The 20516-nt window shown below is 35.8% G+C and overlaps 1 protein-coding gene across 1 annotated transcript in view; it reads left to right on the top strand.

Moving 5' to 3' along the window:
* Cpr66D (Cuticular protein 66D) overlaps nt 1-20516 on the top strand; it is a 76633-nt gene that overhangs the window by 39544 nt on the left and 16573 nt on the right. Inside the window, exon 3 of the mRNA XM_069841295.1 lies at nt 19506-19670. Within this exon, the coding sequence (XP_069697396.1) occupies nt 19506-19670 (165 nt within the window). The remainder of the gene's footprint in view (nt 1-19505; nt 19671-20516) is intronic.

Here is a 20516-nt window from a genome sequence, read left to right as displayed (position 1 = left end):
AAAGGGAACTTTAAAGGATTTAAGATGTAAATTTTGGTAAACAACCCCTCGCTCCAAATAGTATGTAAGCCTGTAACATCCCAGTTATAAGCGAAATGCCATATTTTTCACTGAGGTATGGAAGACAAGGTACATATTTAGCTCGCTTGTCATCATTTATCTGCAGTGCCTGATTCGTGTCTCGCTGAAAGCAAATCGTAGGGTCTAAGGCCATCGCTTTCTGGGTTCTTCAATTGATGACAATTATATCCACTCTTCTTTGAGAATCATCTTCACACAATGAATCTCCTCATTTACCTCCCATCCTATGTTTCTTAGCAGGTTGGCAATTGCTGTACGGGCACGATGGTGTCTGTTGTTATGCAGTAGCTCTCCCTTCTTACAGAACCCCAGTACGTGGCCAAGTGTTTCGGTCTCGCTGCAACCGGCATGGCGATAACGGGTAGTACTGAAGGTTCTGCCAGGGACAGATCTCACTGCGGTGACGTTGCAAAACATCCTGATGGTATTGATGTATTCCGAGGAAGAATAATGTAAAATGAATATAGAAACAGGAAATAATGCCATAAAACAAGGAAAAGACTAATAATTAATTGAGACTTCTCATACTGGGTTTATCATGGTGTATTCATATGTTGGTAGTCCTGGAGTCCGGAAAGTAACTAAGTTCCATTTTCCTACTGGTTTGGAGTACGGAAAGAAGTAAAATTCGATATAGTACGAAACAAAGAATAATTAAAGCCTTAGAAATTTTATATATATATCCAGTCTTATATGAAAATAATGTCTACAAATTTCGGATTCCACAGACTTATAACTACTGCATTTGAAAAGATCCCAACAAATGTTATCAAATTCAATTGATTTTACTTCGCTATGGTTTAAATAGTGTCTCCAGCTACAGCTTAAGTGGACTCAGGTTCGATTCCTTGCAGAGGAATGAAAGTGTATCTCCGTTCCCTGGAAATATGTATCTCCTGTGTTTGTGAGGTGTAGTTTTATTTTAAGAAATAATTTTTCGCGATATTCACCACATAAAGAAGAAAATATAATATTTTTTGTTATGTTTAGTATCTGTTCAAAATTTTTATAAGAGTGAGGTACGAAAAGGAATTCAATTGAAGACCTGAGCAAAAACGGCCTAATCCTCATTTATTAAAAGAGGGGGAAAAAAAGTTTTTAAAATGCTATAAGATCAGAGCAATACGGCTCTGAATTGAAACTGTTTGAAACGTGAAGATGAAGTGACATTACGTGGGCGTTCTCCCATGTAATGGTGAAGGACGCTGAACATCTATGTCAGCAATTTCTGTGACTTACTTGCCCCTCCGAGATTAGCGGTTGTAATATCTTGTGTTGGTGGGGTTTATTACCCGTTAAAGGTTGTTGTTGGTGTAATTCTGTCACGAAATGCATCACTAAACACGATCGCATAACGTCTGAATCAGAATGTCGTGAAAAGTCGTCCGTGTTCTCAGACGGCCTTTCGAAAGCGGAAGCGCCTGTTGGAGTCTTCTGCACTCTTGTTGGAGCTAGCAGATCTTTCAATGACGAGACATTTTCATTCCAATGAGATGTTTTGAACACTCTCATTCACGTAACAAGCTTAAATCGGCTTCGTGTTGTATCACATCAATGTGACCAGACTATTGTGCAATCTCTATTTTAACTGTTTTTCACGGATGCATGTATCTTAACGATATGCAGTATACAGAATGTGAGGGTTATAAGTGCCATTATTTTAACTGATGATTATTCATGTCATAAGGAAGACAAAATGTCCTTACAATTTTTTTTCTAATTGCAATATTTAACTAATTATTAAAGTTTACAATATTAGGCGTTTGGCAACGTTGCTTGTTGGGGAGAAGGGGATTTAGAAGTATTCAGTACAGCTCAAGCGGGGAGGAGAGGGTTCAGAATAGGTCTGGGGGCGGAGCGATTCGGTTCGGAGCAGTTACTGTGACGTCATTACTCGGTTGAACCGAGTACAGTACAGAGTATAGGGATATCCTGAACTAGCACCAACAGATAGCGCACGTGTACTTTGAGGGATGCGCTTTGCGTGTGCATTTGTTTTCCGGTATATAAACATTGAGGATTTACGTAGTGTATTAGTACATTAAATACTCTTAAAAACAACTCAAAATGCCACATTTTTGTTGTGTTTCTATATGTAAAAACTAGGGAAAGCCTTTTGTCTTCATTCAAGTCCCGAAATATTCTGAATATATCCTTTAACCCTTAAAAATGTAACTAATTAAATTGCGCCTCGAAAGTACTAGCTATTAGACAAAGTAACTACTTCAAATAAGGAATTGCTGGCTACAGTTTCATTTTGTAAGAGGGAAAGGAAAAATTAATGAAAACATACACAACCTTGACAGCAAGCTATGTTAGCTTAGATTATAATCAGTACTTCTTGGAGTCTCCGAAGTTTACGCCAGCATTTTACGCCTGCAGTAAACTCTCGATTAACTGGGATGTTTATTATCCAGGACGATCCATAGTGAAATCCATTTCGTGAATAATGTTTTAATGTGCTGTAGACTAATTATTAAAACCATGTTTTTACTTCAAATTTTTAAAATCATCCTCCATAATATTCAAAACTGCATGTTCTTAACCTACAAAACACAGGAATAATCCTGATACTACTGCATATATGATCTTATCAAACATTACATTTGATCTTTCTGCAACTAGAGAAAAAAATACGAAGAATTCAATCTCGATAGTCCCTTCCTATAAAAAACACATTGGTGGCTGCAAATCCTGTTTTTAGCGTACGGTACTTACAATACTAATGATTAAAAAGGTAATATTCACCTTCGACAAAGTTCCTATATTTTTTATTTTTTTATTCGTGCATCTCGTTCTCAAAGTTCTCGTTTAGGTTCATGAATATTCAATTTACTCGTATCTATATTTTGGATACTGCAGATTTTCCCATCTATCTCTTAAGGAGAATCGCTCCGTATTATACAAGTTGACGCTATTATTTATTGTAAATTAAATTAAATCATGAGATAAGAAAATATTGAATTACATTAAATTATACTAGGTTACACAAAATAATTATAAATATAATTTTGACACTCATAGAAAGCCAACAAATGGGAGAACGTTATGAACTATAGCATATGACATAATATAGCCCTACAACATGTTGTGCCGCATGGAACGCTCCTGCCATCTAACGGTAAAACTTCGCATAAGATATCCCTATTGTACAAATTTTTGGCGGAAGATTTAAAATTTATATAGACTGAGTCGATTTTAGAACGTACTTTGAAAGTGAAACCAAGCGTGTTTTAAAAGCGTTGTAGTAAAGCGCTTTCGCTTTGCCAATTGACGAGAAAAAAAGTGCTTCTCTTCATTGCAAATTGGCGGTTGCAAATTTCATTTGCGCGATTAAACTATTTGCAGAGTTATTTTGTATGAAATGCCCATTTAACTTTCAGTGTTGTTATATATGACAGACGAAATAATATTGATAAAATAATTTATAATATTAACAGCTAATAAATTAACATGTGAGGTAAACGTTAAACGCTGCAGCTAAGTAAAAATGAAGATAGAAAGAAACAGGCTCCATGAAGCGCTGTCTAAAACACTTAAAAATAATTTACTATTACGGAAAGTGGATAAAATAATCATGAAACTGGAAATTTTAAACTGAAGAACATAATGTTTATTTATTTTATAACATTACTTCCCTTCAATACAACCATGTTCTCTTTGGTGAAGAGTAATGTAATTGATAAATTAAAGTAATAAGGTAACATAATTCGTAGAAATGAATACAAATAAAATGATGACTGATGAGGTCACACAAATTCAGTAAACACAAATAGAGGAAAAATATAATGCACTTCCTTTTTAACATATTTTAATATTAATAAACACTCTAATATGATGGTAATAATAATAATAATAATAATAATAATAATAATAATAACAACAACAACAATACTTACAGCTTTCAAGGAATTCGGAAGTTCATTGCCGCCCTCACATAAATCCGTCATCGGTCCCTATCCTGAGCATGCTAAATCCAGTCTGTATAATCATATCCCACCTCCCACAAATACATTTCAATATTGTCCTCCCATTTACGTCTCGGCCTCCCCAAAGGTCTTATTTCTTCCGGCCTCTCAACTAACACTCTATATGCATTTCTGAATTCGCCCATACGTGCTACATGCCCTGCCTATCTCAAACGTCTGGATTTAATCTAGTCTGCTGTCAAAAAATCTGAAAGTTAGAATTTATAAAACAGTTATATTACCGGTTGTTCTGTATGGTTGTGAAACTTGGACTCTCACTTTGAGAGAGGAACATAGGTTAAGGGTGTTTGAGAATAAGGTGCTTAGGAACATATTTGGGGCTAAGAGGGATGAATTTACAGGATAATGGAGAAAGTTACATAACACAGAATTGCACACATTGTATTCTTCACCTGACATAATTAGGAACATTAAATCCAGACGTTTGAGCTGGGCAGGGCATGTAGCACGTATGAGCGAATCCAGAAATGCATATAGAATGTTAATTGGGAGGCCGGAGGGAAAAAGACCTTTGGGGAGGCTGAGACGTAGGTGGGAAGATAATATTAAAATGGATTTGAGGGAGGTGGGATATGATAATAGAGACTGGATTAATCTTGCTCAGGATAGGGACAGATTACGGACTTATATGAGGGCGGCAATGAACTTCCGGGTTCCTTAAAAGTTAGTAAGTAAGTAAGTAATCATCATTGTACCGTGTAATAAATCTGAAACCGAAAAAGAATGCATATTGTTCAAAATAGACTACACATTTACCTTTATTGGCTGAATAACGCAGTACTAATTAAACATATATAACTTACAATTAATATATGTGTAATCAAATACATGTAAAATCGCTGACAAATGTATATTTGCATAATAGTAGCATTGCTGCATATCTGCGCATGTGTAGATAAGTGAGAGGGTTTGTCATGAACCTCTTTTCCTTAATGGTCTCAGACTTCAATTAGGTCTTTAGACATAATGTTGTACGAACCTGAGTGACGGGCGTGTCCGTTAATATATTCAGTACGGTAATGAAATGGTCCTCGAACCGGCTGACAGTTGGCTCGTGCGCGTTGGGCTGGACCTCCCATTACGAAACAGGCACTAGTCATGTCGTCTAATGGAGAGTGACGACCATGTGAAAGTGTCCTGCTATATTTTTAACAACGAGCATGGGGTTAACAGACTCTCTGTTTTAAACCCGGTATTTTCGCTATAACGCAGCTTAAATCACAGCTTAAAACTATGCTGAATAACTGAAACCCTAACACGATTTTATTATGAGCTTGTGTCCCGGCGTCCCGATAAACTTCCTTGGGACGTAGAATTGTCCCGTATTTTCTGGTTTTGTGTTTAACTTTTTTTTTAATTCTCAAACTTGAAACATGTGATTGCCAAGAAATCGATAGCTCTCGTTCACAAAAAAGTCTTACAAATTGGCAATACTGTCATGTTGCGAAAAAAGTGTCACTAGCGAACGTGACAAGAACTGTCTTACTATTGAAATACGTACTGTTTTGCATGGATAAACGAAAAGAATAGGTTATCTGTAGAAACTGTGAAAGTATGCTCATTGTTAAAGTGTTTTAGCTAGTGCTGTTGACCGATAAAAATATTTAATCGATTAACTATTTGAATTTAATCGATTAATCGATAGATTAATCGAGTTTTGATAGAGTTCAAAAATCTTTTAATATACTGTTAGGCCTACACAATTACTGTTAAATTTAATTTGTGTGCGGTGATAAGCATAAGTATTAAATGTTGTATATCTGTATATATATTGTATCGTTATATTACAAAACAACTATTTTAATTACTTACTAACATATTTATTATGAGGCTTATAATTTATTTTGTCAATTTCTCCTTGAATTTTTCAGACAAACAATTAATACTGCTTCATCAATGATTTTAAACATATGAGCGCATTCACATGCTCCGAATTAAGTGCCGCTCTACATTGTTTCCTGCAACACTAAACACGAAAATTTGTTTTTCTGTCAAGCACTTATCCACGATCGTTCAATTTAAATCCAAACGTTTCACCGAGTTTACCTCTCAAATTTTCATATGACATAATGGAGTTTACACTTTTCACAAACCACAGAAAACTGAATTTTTTTCTTTATCAAACTAAACACACAACCTTCATATACAGTACAAACTCAGTACAGAAACTGCAACTGCAAAACTACAGCGGTCGAAGCAGAAGACTGTAATCAAATTACCAGATTTTAGAAAGAGAAGAAGGTAGTTACGCTCTCACTTGCACACAGTGTAGACATGGCTATTTTGTATGGGATGAGGGGGACGAATCCCAGAAAAGTATGCATTCCATATGCTAGGAAGATGAGCTGACAACAAGGTGGAAGTTACTTGGAAAACCATAAAACTTAATAAGGGTTTCGCATTGTGTTTCAACTTTCAATAGAGGTAGACTAGGTCACTGTCCTCATATCTCCATCTCTTTCTGAACTGTTTGTGCAAAGATTTTTCCTGCGTTATCTGGTTTACAGTTAAAAAATAACACTACTAATGTGCTTTTAAGTAAGCAATTTCCGAGAGAGAAATATTGTCGGAATTTTTAGTATGACTTCGTATTAACAAAATAATAATTTATATCAACTACAACCGATTAATTTTAATCGACTCAATTCGATTAAATAGTTTTGATCGATTAATCTTACAACAGAAATTGATCGATTAATCGCTTAAATCCCACAACATTAGTTTTAACCCTACGATGAATGATGGGGGCCTTAGAGGCTCGATAGATCATTAAATTCCCTTTGAAGTGTACTAAATACTTGAATATAACCTTATACTTTCATGTAATCCTCGGAAATATATTAAATATCATACAGTACATGAACTTTTATCATCGTTGTCAAAAGGCAACAGGCCTTCCAAGCCCCCATATTTTATGATAATTTAGCGATAAATTTTCCTCTCATCTAGTTAATGTTGGTATTTTATTGTCACATAGTGGTAATTATAAATCGGTTAACCACCAATGCAATTCAAATTTCTTTTTATTGTGACAATTACAGGATTTTACATCTCTGAATTAGTATGTTATTCGTTCTTTGAAATGTGTGAATTTTATTCAGTTCATCTTATAGTTTTCTTTATAACATTCAAGAAATATGCAATTCATATAATTTACTTAATCGTTCTGTAAGAGCTATTTGCATTCTAAACATGGAAGAACAACTCATGCTTAATTTTCTACAGCCTTTACAGGTAGTGAACGTGATCCGTAAAGATCAGCTAGCATAAGTTGAAGTGGCGGTGGAAACATTACAGAAAGTAAAGGTAGATGTAATGTTTTGGCAGGTTGGTTAAGGAATGAACTAGTTTCAACGTATGGAATGGAATGGATGGCCCAGCACTGCGACCTGTTGAGATCTATTGCGCTAACCCTCGATATGGAATGAGTTGCATGCCACAGATCCCCTACGTGCACCGCCATAACCACATGACTCCCTTAACGACCGGTTCCTACAGCCGACAGAATCCATATACCATTCCTGCTTCGGCAACTTCCCCCAAGGCCCCTCTGTCGGTCCGAGGCGAAACTCCTCCCCCCGAGTAGGTCCGCCTCGGGTGTCATTGCAGAAGCCATCCAATATCGCTGAACTACATTCTACGGAGGCCGGTCGAGAGAGTCAGCAGCTTCGGGAGGCACCGGTAGAGTGATCTGAAAAACCAGAAACGGGATGATGAGGAAAGGATGATGGGGGAGGAAAGGAAGTGGCGAAGATGAGTGGAGTTCCAATCACCTGAGAAAGTTACCTGATTCATCCATAGGAGTGAGAGGAAAAACCCCGAAAAACCTCACCCAGGCAACTCGTCCTGACCGGGAATCGAACCCAGGACTTCTAGGTTCGCTAAGTTCGGAGTTAGACTCGCTAACCCCTCAGCCACAACGATGGGCAGTTTCGACCTAACTAGACAAGATAAGAAATTATATTTCATAGATGTAACCCAACATCGGAATTATTTCAACAGTACTCGTATATTCATGTGCAATCTGACAATAATTCAAATTTAGCCTACATCCTTCATTCCCATTTAAATAAGGTAAAGATCTAACATCAGAATTAAGAAAACACTCTCATACAATTCAAGAGTAATTATTTTTTATATATTTTTTAATTTATATTTATATATTTAAAAAATGCGAACTCCATATACATTATGGAAGGAAATACCTAACATCATAATACAATTAGTAATATTATCTACATTCAGATTCCATAGTACTTCTTAATATTTACGATTATTAATCATCCCTTCATACATATTAACAGCCAACTTCAATCATTAACAACAAAACAAATCAGAAATAAAATTGTATCTTATTGTCATTCCTGGCAAGAGTAGTTCCCAATGTGCAGTTATTATCAGGACAAAGGTTAAGATTAGCAATTTAGAATTTAGATTTAGTCAAGCCAATCATTAAGTGAAAACATTGTCGTGGCTAGAATTCACAAACTCTGAAATTACTGAGCTACGATACTTAATATCTTACGTAACTGGTGTGGTTACTAAGGTTCTCAAAAGGAGAGGGAACTATCTAGTCTGCTGTCCTGAGCTCGGAGCAACGACTCTTGGCACCTTCCATAACCTACCCTCAAGCTGGAGGCCGAAGCCAACATCGCGCTTGCGCGGAGAATCGAAAAACATATCAAATCGAAGTTCTGACAAATCGAAACATTCACAGACATACCGTTACAAAGTGACACGACTTACTCTAGAGTGCTGTTATGTCTCAGTGAGTGGATGAATATGTTTATGAATATGAATCTAGCACTGAATCAGAGAAGATAATGATCAGGAATATATGCCCACTTAGGTTAGGTTAGGTTAGGTCACGGTGGCTACGGGCGGGTTAGGACGACCCTTTGCACGTCGGCCATACTGAAGCCTATTGTGTACCCTGAATTGTATGGGATGAATGAGGATGAGGTGTACCAGCCCACCGGCTGCATGTGACCCTCACCCACTCACCCACTGGGGGCCTCCTACCCTCTCCCGCTCTGAGTTCACACCGCCAAGGTGACCAAGCAGCACAGGATCCATTCCAACGGCCCTTCCACGGTGTTGAAGCGTCCTTGGAAGTGCTCTTAAGGAATGAATCCTGGCAGAGATATTGCGGAAGGTTGCGGAGAGGACGCTCCCTTCCGTAAGCGGACGAAGACATGTGTCTTGACCTGACTATGTCTATTGAATGAGATGAGGAAGATGAATGGTATGATATGAAATATATATATTTTTTATACACTGAAGGAGAAGGGAAAACGTACCGTGGCAATGAAAATTCCAACCCGGCATTTGCCTAAGTAACTGTGGAAAACCACATTCATTCGATAGGTCTGGGAATCGAACTACGGACATCCCGAATACGAGTCCCATGCTTAGTAACCACTAGACCACCAAGGACAACTTTCGGTAATATCAAAGTCTGTGAATAACGTCTTGTAGTTTCGCGCGCGCCGCGTGTGGGTCATTATGTACGACTGACTAGCCAAAGCTGACACCGGAAGAGATCGTTCACGTTTCGAAGAATCCGAATAACTGGTTCATTGAGAAAGGCTATGCAGGTCGTTGAAATGAAGCTTGTTTACTGCCAGTCAACTATAATGGGTTCACATGCACCGATTCACAATTTCTACCTTATGGCAACACTTCCTAGTTCGTCGTAACAATTTCCTTTCAGTGTTAACTAAGACAATTATTATTGCTCCAAAGACGGTTGCACAATGCTATGACAGCCAGCCCAAACCGGTCCGATTGATTGTATAAATATAATCCTTGTGTACACTAGTGGTATTATGTAACAACTTTACATTCTCGTTGCTTAATTGCATGTATTTGCTACGACTTCTCGTAGAAATGTGTTTATAATTATGTGAATATGTGTTAAAAATTATGTTTTCTACAAAAAACTGTTTGCTGATGTTTAAGTTAAATCGCTGATTTAATAAAGTGTCTAGAGTCAGCAGTGCAGAAATGAAGTGTGGTAGTCTGTGAAAAGAGAATATGAAGAGTTTTTCGTATTCCTTGCCATTGGTTCGTGCTTCTTCCTACATATCATATAGACCAGCGTTTCTCAAACTTTTTTGAAGTGCGGACCACTTTTTTAAGTCGGAACAGTTCCGCGGACCACCTTACTCTTGTTCCCTTCTAAAGCAAATTTATAATTTTTGTAGCATATTTTAATACCAGTATACTTATATTTTAAAATAGAATATTAGTATTAACTAATTAAGCTAATGTTAATATTCGTAGAAGAAAATTCATTTTGTTTCTTTAATAATTCAAGGCTATTAAGTTTAGACAATTTTTAACTTATTAACTAAAGAAAATAAATGTTGGTACTCACATTAATGAAATGGAAGAGCCTGCCGATTCTTGCACAGTTATTCTATATTTTAACGTATGCTGGTAAACGTAAGTCGGAGATCGTCACATACATCGAATCAATTTTGGTAACCTACTTTGTTTTTATTAGAGTTAGTGATGAAAGCCCTTTCTCACACGGATACGTAGAAGCAGACTGAATTATAATCTGTAAAGCACCATTGTATAGTTCACTATATTCTCTTTTCACTTGTGATGAGGTCCAGAAGTTAACCATACCTTCCGCTTGGAATTTCATTTAAGTCCGGTCTCATTCGAGGGTTCATCAATGAAAGTTTGTTAGTTTCAATATCGCAATGAAAGTGATCACGAACCCATGAAAATTCGTCATATTTACTTGGAAAATAAGCTTGAAAATGTGACCTCAGAGTTGTATTATTGGAGTACGACGTACAGTACGTGACCGTTTCAATGTGCCGACTGGGGTCGGCAAAATTATTAAGAAAGTCATCAATACATCAAAAGCTTAGGTCCTCTATTATGAATTTGGGTGGTTCCTGGCTGAGTTACAGGCGCGGTGCCGGATATGCAGGGAAATACCACATTCATAGTGCTTTAAATCCCTCTTGTGTTGTTGAGAGTAGAGTGGGAAGTCGGTAGGCGTATAGGCTAGGTCTAATAAATTTCATGAACTGTCAGTACTGGGAGAAAAAGTAAAAGGCGATTGCCATGTGTCATTTCCAAACTCTTGAGATTTTCAGTTATAAAGTGATACGCATTTCGTTTGAATTTTTTTTCTGCATTTTTTGAAGGATCACAAGGACAGACCTCGAGGACCACAGGTGGTCCGCGGACCATAATTTGAGAAACGCTGAATATAGACTGATGCATGATAAGACTCTCAAGTCTTGACTTCAGCATGACGCCGATTATTAAAAATAATAGTTATGCTGAATATTTGAACGAGACAAATTTAATTTATAAATATCCTACATCAAACAATTGCTTTGGTGAGTGAAGAGCATTAAGGACAAGAAAGATTTTAAGTGAGAAAGTTTGAAACAGTTACATGCAATAAATTATTAAAATGTATACTCAATTGAAGGGCTCAGAGCGACTAACCCACAATTACAAAATGAGAAAATAAGAGTTGATATTAAGAGGATCCTGACAAAAATGATTGGTTTCACAATTTATTTTAATTGGTCTACATTGAATAAATACAAAAAAAAATATTATGAATCTATAACAACAATGTATAGTTTTGAAAAAAGGCTTAATAATGAACAATACAAAATTGTGGGTTGGTCGCCTTTGGCTCTGAGCCCTTCAATTGTGACATTTATTACTCTAGAGACGAAATTCATAGACTTAGTCGCATTTGTGAAATAACAAAGCGTATATTGTGGAAGTTTTAAGTTACATATTTTTACATATTTAGGTGAATAATAAATATTTAGGCATATATTATATATTTTACATATTTTTAAGGAAATTGGATATTTATAAACAATATAAATTTTTTCAAAAATTTTCCCTAGACTTAATTAAAAAGTTGTACGTTTAAAATTGTTTATAAAGCTTGTGCCATGTCTCTAATGCATAAAAATAATTTAATAATTGAAAATAATAATGTATTCTATCAAAAAATGGACATCCGTTTGCCATGGTAAGAGTTTGTATATCCCTTAAGAAGTAAAGGTAAAGAGGTACAAATAACAATGCAAAGGGTGGGTTATTTCCTCATTGTACTGCTACGGTATTACCCTGAGAGTATGATCGTTTAGCACAAACACCTCCAATCAGTTGCTCTGAAAGAAAGCAGCAATTCTTTCAGATTTATTGAGGAGTTTATTATGACATCAGGTGATGTCATGACTGCTATGGGGCCAGTCGCATCTAAGTTACAGTAGCTTCCATGTTAAAAGATTGGACTTCAATTGAATGTTATGCCGGGAGTAATCGGTGAATGTGTTTCAATAAAATTTAATGATCTATTGAAGAAGAACCCAGGATACACAACTTTTCCGCTGTATGCAACATACTTAAAGGTGAGTGTGTCCAGTTCCATGAGAACATTGTTCCGAATATCATTCCTCATCTAAAATACGCACCAGTTACTTCATATGAAGTTGAGAGGTCGTTTTTCATTTATAATAACATTCTAACAGACAGAAGGCAATCGATGACCGTAGAAAATATAGAAAAATATGTAATTATTAATTGCGCCTCCAAATAAGAATTAAATGTGGTTGAATCACATGTGCACCTGTAATTTTTTTCAGTTCTGTTTTCTTATCAGTGTGAAAAAAATATATCTATTAAAACTTAGATTTTCAGTTACATATTTTTATTTATTACTTATAAATTACTCTGAACAACAAATTTTTATGTTTTGTCTTGCCCCGAAATAAAAATAGGTGAATATACCTTAAATCTGAATTTAAAATCCAAATTGTCCCATCACGTACCATTTCGCGGAGAAAATGAATTGAATTTTTTTAAATGAAAAAACTTCTTTTTTACTAATTTTTCACTGCTACTGGTAAAATTACAACACACTAGGGATTCAAAATGCCTCTTAATACTTGAAAAATGTGTACTGGATACAAAAATGAAGTTACATAGTTTACAACATAATAATAAAAATATTTCATGCGTATAATGAGAAAAATTTCGTAATTTGTACTTACAATTAAAATAATTTTCTGGATGACTTCTGTGTATAACTAGATCCGAGCATGCTGGCTGATGATCTTCCTTTATATAGCCTTTTCATTTCAGATATTTCTTGATTAAATCTTTCCTCATGCTCGTCGCTTATCGCTCCAAGGTTAGGAGAAAAGAAATCCAAATGAGAACGTAAAAAGTGTATTTTGAGAGACATATTACACCCCATTTTCTCATATGAACTTGACATTGTTTTCATAACAAGTTCTATGTAATTGTTTGCCCTAGAGTTTCCAAGGAAATTTGAGCGCGCCATACCATTTTTTTTCTGTAACGGAAAGTTTTTCCTCAAACAAAGAGTCAGCCATAACTTTGTGAATTTGTGGACCGATGGAAATGCCCTCTTTTAATTTTCCTTCAATCAAAATGGTAAACTTTTCTTTTAAATGTTGAAAACCACACCCTTGTTTGTTCATTGCGTAGACATTACTTTGAACTCTTATAAAATTTACTTAATAGAAGGAACCAATATCTATTTATTTATTAGAAGTACCAAAGAACATGCCAACAACCATAAGAAACCGGAAATAACTCATAAACTCGCAAAATGCATTAGATTTTGTTTTAGTTTACAACCCCCAACCCGCACCAGATGTTTCTTGGGGGAGCGCTTATCGAAAAGAGAAATCATAGTATACAGTAGCGTGCAAATTAATCCGAACAACGTAATTACTTATGCAAAAACACTCAAACAGGATAAAGAAAAAGGATATAAGACATAACTCAGTAATCTATGTGGCCTCGCTTGTTCCTAATAACAGCTCTGAGACTATTTGGCATGGATTCCACTAATTTGCCACAAATATTCTTCATTTCTTCATCGTGAAACCACACACCAATGAGGGCAGAAATCATCTTCTCCTTTGTAGAACAATCCATTTTTTGCATTCTTCTTTTGCAAATCGACCACAAGTTCTCAATGGGGTTGATGTCGGGTGAGTTGCCTGGCCAGGGGAGTACCTGAATATTCTTCCTGTTGAATAATTCTGTAGTTTTTCGAGACGAATGGCATGGTGCCAGGTCTTGTTGGAAAACACCTCTGCCATCCGGAAATGATTTTTTCAGCTGGGGTACGATTCTGGTTTGCAATAAGTGAATATATTTCTCAGAATTCGTCATTCCCTTGATAGGTATTAATGCTCCAGGCCCTTCATGTGTAAAACAACCCCAAAACATTACTTTAGGGGGGTATTTGGGTGCTTGTTGGAGATGAGCTGCTGTTACTTTTTCGGATCCTTCCCGTACGTAAGAAACACGGTGGCCGTGGATCTCGAAATGAGACTCATCGGAAAAAAGTACATTGTTCCAGTCATTTACTATCCAGTGTTGATGTAATTTTGCCCACATGAAGCGTTTTTTGCACATAACAGGGGTTAGCAGTTGTTTCTTAATAGTCTTACGAACCCTTCGTCCAGCTTCCAAAAGCCTACGCCGCACTGTTGTGACGTGAATATTCGCCCCAGTGGTAGCCATTAACTCGCGGGTTAAGTCGACAGCAGTTAGTGTAGGATTTAATTTACTTTTCCTGACAATTAAACGATCATCTGCAGGTGAAGTCTTCCTTTTCTGGCCACAGTTTACTTTTTTCTGGGGTATGATGGATCCAGTCTCCCTGTATCGTTTTATGATCGAATTAACAGTAGCCAAACCAATGTGACATTCTGCAGCAATTTGCCTCTGTGTCATAGAAGAATGCTCTGCTAATGTTATAATTTTAGACCGTTTTCGTGGAGTTGTATCCAATTGTGAAGACGACAGAATGCACACGGGATTGCAGTACTAAGCCTTCAACACAACCGAAATGTTTATAAGTACAAAACGACAGGCAAAATGCTACATATTATAAAAAAAATAATAACGACAGACCTTCAACAATGGAATTACACGTACTACAGATGTCTATTCAAGGGGTATGAGCAGCTGTGAGGCCAACAATGACAGGAAAATGTAAAAATATGTCGTGTTCGGATTAATTTGCACGCTACTGTATCTTAAAAACCTTACGTGATACGAAGAAAAGAGATGCATTTTCGGATTCAGCGCATACCAAACCATGTGGGATACATTGTTTTAAATCGGAGCAAAATTCTTGTTGTTCAGTGTCATCTACATACATCTGTAGCTGGGAGGAAAAAGGTCTTAAGTAAATTGTTTGTTAAAATGAGATTTTTATATATTCTGAAAGCGGAAACAATTCTCTACAATCTGGCAAAACGGCTAAAGTCAAATAAGACTCCTGACTGGATTTATAGAGCGTTTACCAAATGTCCTAAGTACTTTTTTGAATCGGGCATATACAGAATAAAGGACTTAAGAATATTTAATACTTTATTCCTTACAAATTATCACAAGTTTACTTTCCATGCTTCCCTATTAAACAGGTATAACTTGTATTTTAGCCATTTTATCACATACTGATGCCCTTTCCTTTTAAAACTTTAAGCACCAGGGTAAACAGTCCTATAATTGTTTAAGATCCATTTTTTATTCCTAATAATTTACATTTCTCATTTATTTTGACATGAAAAAGGTCTTATGTTTAAATAGTCCGTTCTACTCAGATTGGGTTCTAGTCTTAAAAGGGCTTAAGTGCGGCTATTTTTGGAAATAATCAAGAAAATTGTTAAATGAGCAAATTACCTATTTTAGAAGGAATATAAACAAATAATATTCAGCAAAAACCTCTTAATTAAAAAACTCTATAAGTGAAACCAATTTCAATCTTTCTGCTGCCCTCCTGAAAAGTATAAAATTTTTACTAAATACCTTTTTCCTCCCGGCCACAGACATGTACTGTGTTTTGGCATTTTTAGCCACATTTTTATATTACATAAAATCTGGGCTCTACTTATGATACTGGTAATACTACTCTCTATATATTATAGGAACTGAAATACGCATGTTTGAACATCACAATGTAAAGGCCATGCATGATTCGCGAACCAGTATTAGAAACGGTGGCAACCTAACACTCATTCCCGTTACATATTTGCAGCGGAACTAGGACACTTGTCGCATGTGCGGAGCAGGAAACGGGGAAAGCAACGGAGAAAGCAACTGAGAGTGAAATGACTTTCTCCTCTCTGCTGTCTGTAGCACTGAACGCTAAGAGAAGGTCTGCACGTTACCCTCTCCTCCAACTTCGCATGTGGGATTCATCACCATTGCAAAGCGACAACGCTAGAGAGGGAGAAATCGGTGTCGTGAAGGTGCCACATACTTTCTGATTATACGTTTTCTGCATTTCCAACTTTTTAATTTCTTACCCTGCTATCTGTGATATTCCAGTTTGACTTCTCTTTGAACTGTGATTCAAAAGACACGCATACGTTAATCTTTTGCTGTGCACCTGTATATAAAGGTAAAGTTATTTTTCCGTATAGCACACAAAATACATATTTTGTAATCCTGAAATGTAAGCTCCTGACTTCATTTATAAATTGTATGATTTTAAGTACACATACGTGATTAAGGCAAGGAGATGCACTATCACCTTTACTTTTTAACTTTGCTCTAGAGTATGCCATTAGGAAAGTCCAGGATAACAGAGAGGGTTTGGAATTGAACGGGTTACATCAGCTGCTTGTATAAGCGGATGACGTGAATATGTTAGAAGAAAATCCACAAACGATTAGGGAAAATACGGGAATTGTACTTGAAGCAAGTAAAGAAATAGGTTTGTAAGTAAATCCCGAAAAGACAAAGTATATGATTATGTCTCGTAACGAGAATATTGTACGAAATAGAAACATAAAAATTGGAAATTTATCCTTTAAAGAGGTGGAAAAATTCAAATACCTGGAAGCAACAATAATAAATATAAATGACACTCGGGAGGAAATTAAACACAGAATAAATATGGGAAATGCCTGTTATTATTCGGTTGAGAAGCTTTTATCATCCAGTCTGTTGTCAAAAAATTTGAAAGTTAAGAATTTATGAAACAGTTATATTACCGGTTGTTCTTTATGGTTGAGAAACTTGGACTCTCGCTTTGAGAGAGGAACATAGGTTAAGGGTGTTTGAGAATGAGGTGCTTAGAAAAATATTTGGGACTAAGAGGGATGAAGTTACAGGAGAATGGAGTAAGTTACACAACACAGAACTGCACGTATTGTATTCTTCACCTGACATAATTAGAAACATTAAATCCAGACGTTTGAGATAGGTAGGGCATGTAGCATATATGGGCTTCCAGAAATGCATATAGAGTGCTAGTTGGGAGGCCGAAGGGAAAAAGACCTTTGGGGAGGCTGAGACGTAGGTGGGAAGATAATATTAAAATGGATTTGAGGGAGGTGGGATGTGATGATAGAGAATGGATTAATCTTGCTCAGGATAGGGACCAATGGCGGGCTTATGTGAGGGCGGCAATGAACCTCCGGGTTCCTTAAAAGCCAGTAAGTAAGTAAGTAAGTAAGTAAGTAACTAAGTAAGTAAGTATGTGTTACATAAATATTCGTTTTGCTTTCAAATCCATTTTTTCATAAGTTTACTTTTTTTGATTCAAGACCAACTTTTTTATGCCAAACGTTAATCAATCTGGATGAAATTTTTACTGAAAGTTTTTATGAGGTAGCTGCATGTTTCTATATAAGAAATGCTACTAGTTTATTTTAATTAATATTTTCTATGAATTATAGAGAAAATAAGACATAACTTAATAATAATAAATTAAGCTTCCCTTATGAAAAGGTTGCCAGATTTGACAAAGCGTATTACATATAATTTGGAAACACACATAAAAGGTAAAATGATTTACATTTGAAACGGTTAGGGAATCGAATAGGCTATACAAAACGTCAGAAAAATGCACACCTAAGTAGCGTTTGTGCTCATTTACAGTTAAGAAAGGGATAGTAGTATCATCAGATATGTTAGAATGATTTGAATGACATATATCGCGAGAAAAATAATAGTATGGATTTATTGGCATTGATATCTAAACCAATCAATAGCCATCGGTTAAGATAACTTGAAATGAATTCTCAACGTCGTCATTTAAGCTGCGATGACATGTTTAGACCGTGACTTCCGAAAAGTGAAGTTATCAAAAAAAAGTGTGTGTTTTGCCCTATTTCCGCAAATTAAATTGTATCAAGTAATTCGTGTGGTTGTAGTAAAACAGTAACATTTATATGTCAAGAAATGTTTAGTCAAGGCATGATTCTGTAGCAAATAATTTTCTATAGACAAGTTAAGTGTCATTTTGCTCTAATTTCGTGCCAGTTTATGTTAATTTTGAAAAGTAATTTTATGAAGACCGGTACGGTTATGTTCTAGTAAATTTTTTTTTCATGAAGAAGTTTTCGGTTGAGCTCTTAATTTGGAAAACAATTTATTAATTTCTCCAACAGAAATTATTTTTGGAGTTAATTTCATTATCACAAGATCTTATATAAGAAATTAAATCACGAAACGAACGATATAACCAATTGTAAGTAAATCTCCATATTTCGTCACTTTTTAAAGAAAGAGTAATTATTGCTTTTTTGTTGTATTTAGGCACGTAATTGCATGTTTAACTTACTCATAGGTATTGAATTCCAACGAAGGAATCAAGTATTTAGGAGAGATATCTCTGTGCATGAACAGGCAGAAAAATGGCATATTGAGAACCACTTTTTTATATTAGGCATTCATTTCCGTAAAAACTCTAGTAAGTAATAAATCAATTTTTTACATTACTGGATGTTCTTTATTTCGTTGCCCTTGGCAACCTAGACACAGGCTAAAGGTTCATTCACAATGAAAATTAAACATGACGTAAACGTTAACTTAAGAATGTAAACGTTACGGTAAAATCAAAAAGTCATACCATCATTCACGATGGGAACATAAACATAACAGCAAATATACTTGGTAACCATGGAAACACAAGCCATTTCCTCATATTCTGTTGTAGGCTATACTTCAGCGCTCCACGATTGTGTAGGCCTACTGTTTGCAAATCACGTAAGCATAAGCATGAAATTTTGGAGTTTGCAAACTTTTATGTTAATGTCTTACGGTAATGTTAATGTCAGTGCTTATGTGAATCATTGTGAATGATCCCATTTGATAACCTGTCCGCAAACTTCTGTGTTTATGTTACGGTTATATTTAATTTTCATTGTGAATGGGCCTTTTAGAGTCAGACTTCGGATATTCTTTTTTGCAGGATGGTAAACTATGCAAAGCACAACATATAGGCCTATCAGATAAAATGTAAAATTCGATAAATTTTGAATTTGGGATGTTTGTCAATTCAGAAAATTCTTGTTTTTAATTGTGGTATTAAATAAATACTATTGTGTGTGATTTATTTATTTACTGTTACCACTATTAATTGCTCTCCTTTATTTGCAGCCTAATCCCCACTACCAATTTGCATTTGATGTAAAGGATGACGAATTCACCAACTACCAAAACCGCAAGGAGCAGCGAGAAGGAGGCAAAATCTCTGGCAGTTACAGCGTTGTTGACTCCGACGGCTTTATTCGTACTGTGAAGTACACAGCAGATCCCCTGGAGGTATGAAGCAAATAAATGCATGCAAAAGCACATTATTTTAATTGTGTAAGTTAGATTAAACTACTTTTTTTACTTGGTTATTTAACTACGCTGAATCAAATACTAGGTTATTTAGCGTCGATGGAATTGATGATAACGAGATGGTATTTTGGTGAGATGAGGCCGAGGATTTGCCATAGATTACCTGACATTTACGTTAGTGTTGGAAAAACCTCGGAAAAAACCCAAGCGCCCTAGCCGACCGAGTTACGGCGGTGGGTATTAAATTACTTACAATCTATTTAAGTAAGTTAACATACACATTTGAAAATGTTATTGAAGATCTGTTCCTAAGGTTTACTGGATTACTCATAATCGTAAATCATAACGATTAAGGGTCGGATTTGTATGATGTTATATTTTTTATCTTGGATTCTTTGTACAAACTTAATTTAAATTAAACATTTCTGGCTCTTCTGAACACGATAACATGGTTTCATAGGTCCTGTTGATGTATATTCTGCTATATTTTCAGAATTGTCACATTTTACCAAAAATCGTAGCCTAAAAGAATATGTTTGGTCATATTACAACCCTTTTAATAGTTCTCCAAATATTATTCACAAGTTTTGTGTCAATAATGGCAAGAGATTTCGTTTGTGTTTGGTTATTTGTAGGGGGCGGATGTTGATGATCTAGCAATCTACTTAAAATGATCAAAGTGACATTTAAATATTATTCACCATACTCGCACCACAACTTCTTAAAAATTAGTCACCTTGTTTCAATGACTGCCCAGCAAATGTCGGAGAGAGGAGGCAACTTTCTGGAATTTGGCTAAGATAAAGAAAAAGGGCATGGAAAAAA

This window comes from Periplaneta americana, chromosome 12 (assembly GCF_040183065.1).
Source record: "Periplaneta americana isolate PAMFEO1 chromosome 12, P.americana_PAMFEO1_priV1, whole genome shotgun sequence".
NCBI lineage: Eukaryota > Metazoa > Arthropoda > Insecta > Blattodea > Blattidae > Periplaneta > Periplaneta americana.
Note: the sequence above shows the minus strand (reverse complement) of the source record. Positions and strands in the feature narration are given on the sequence as shown.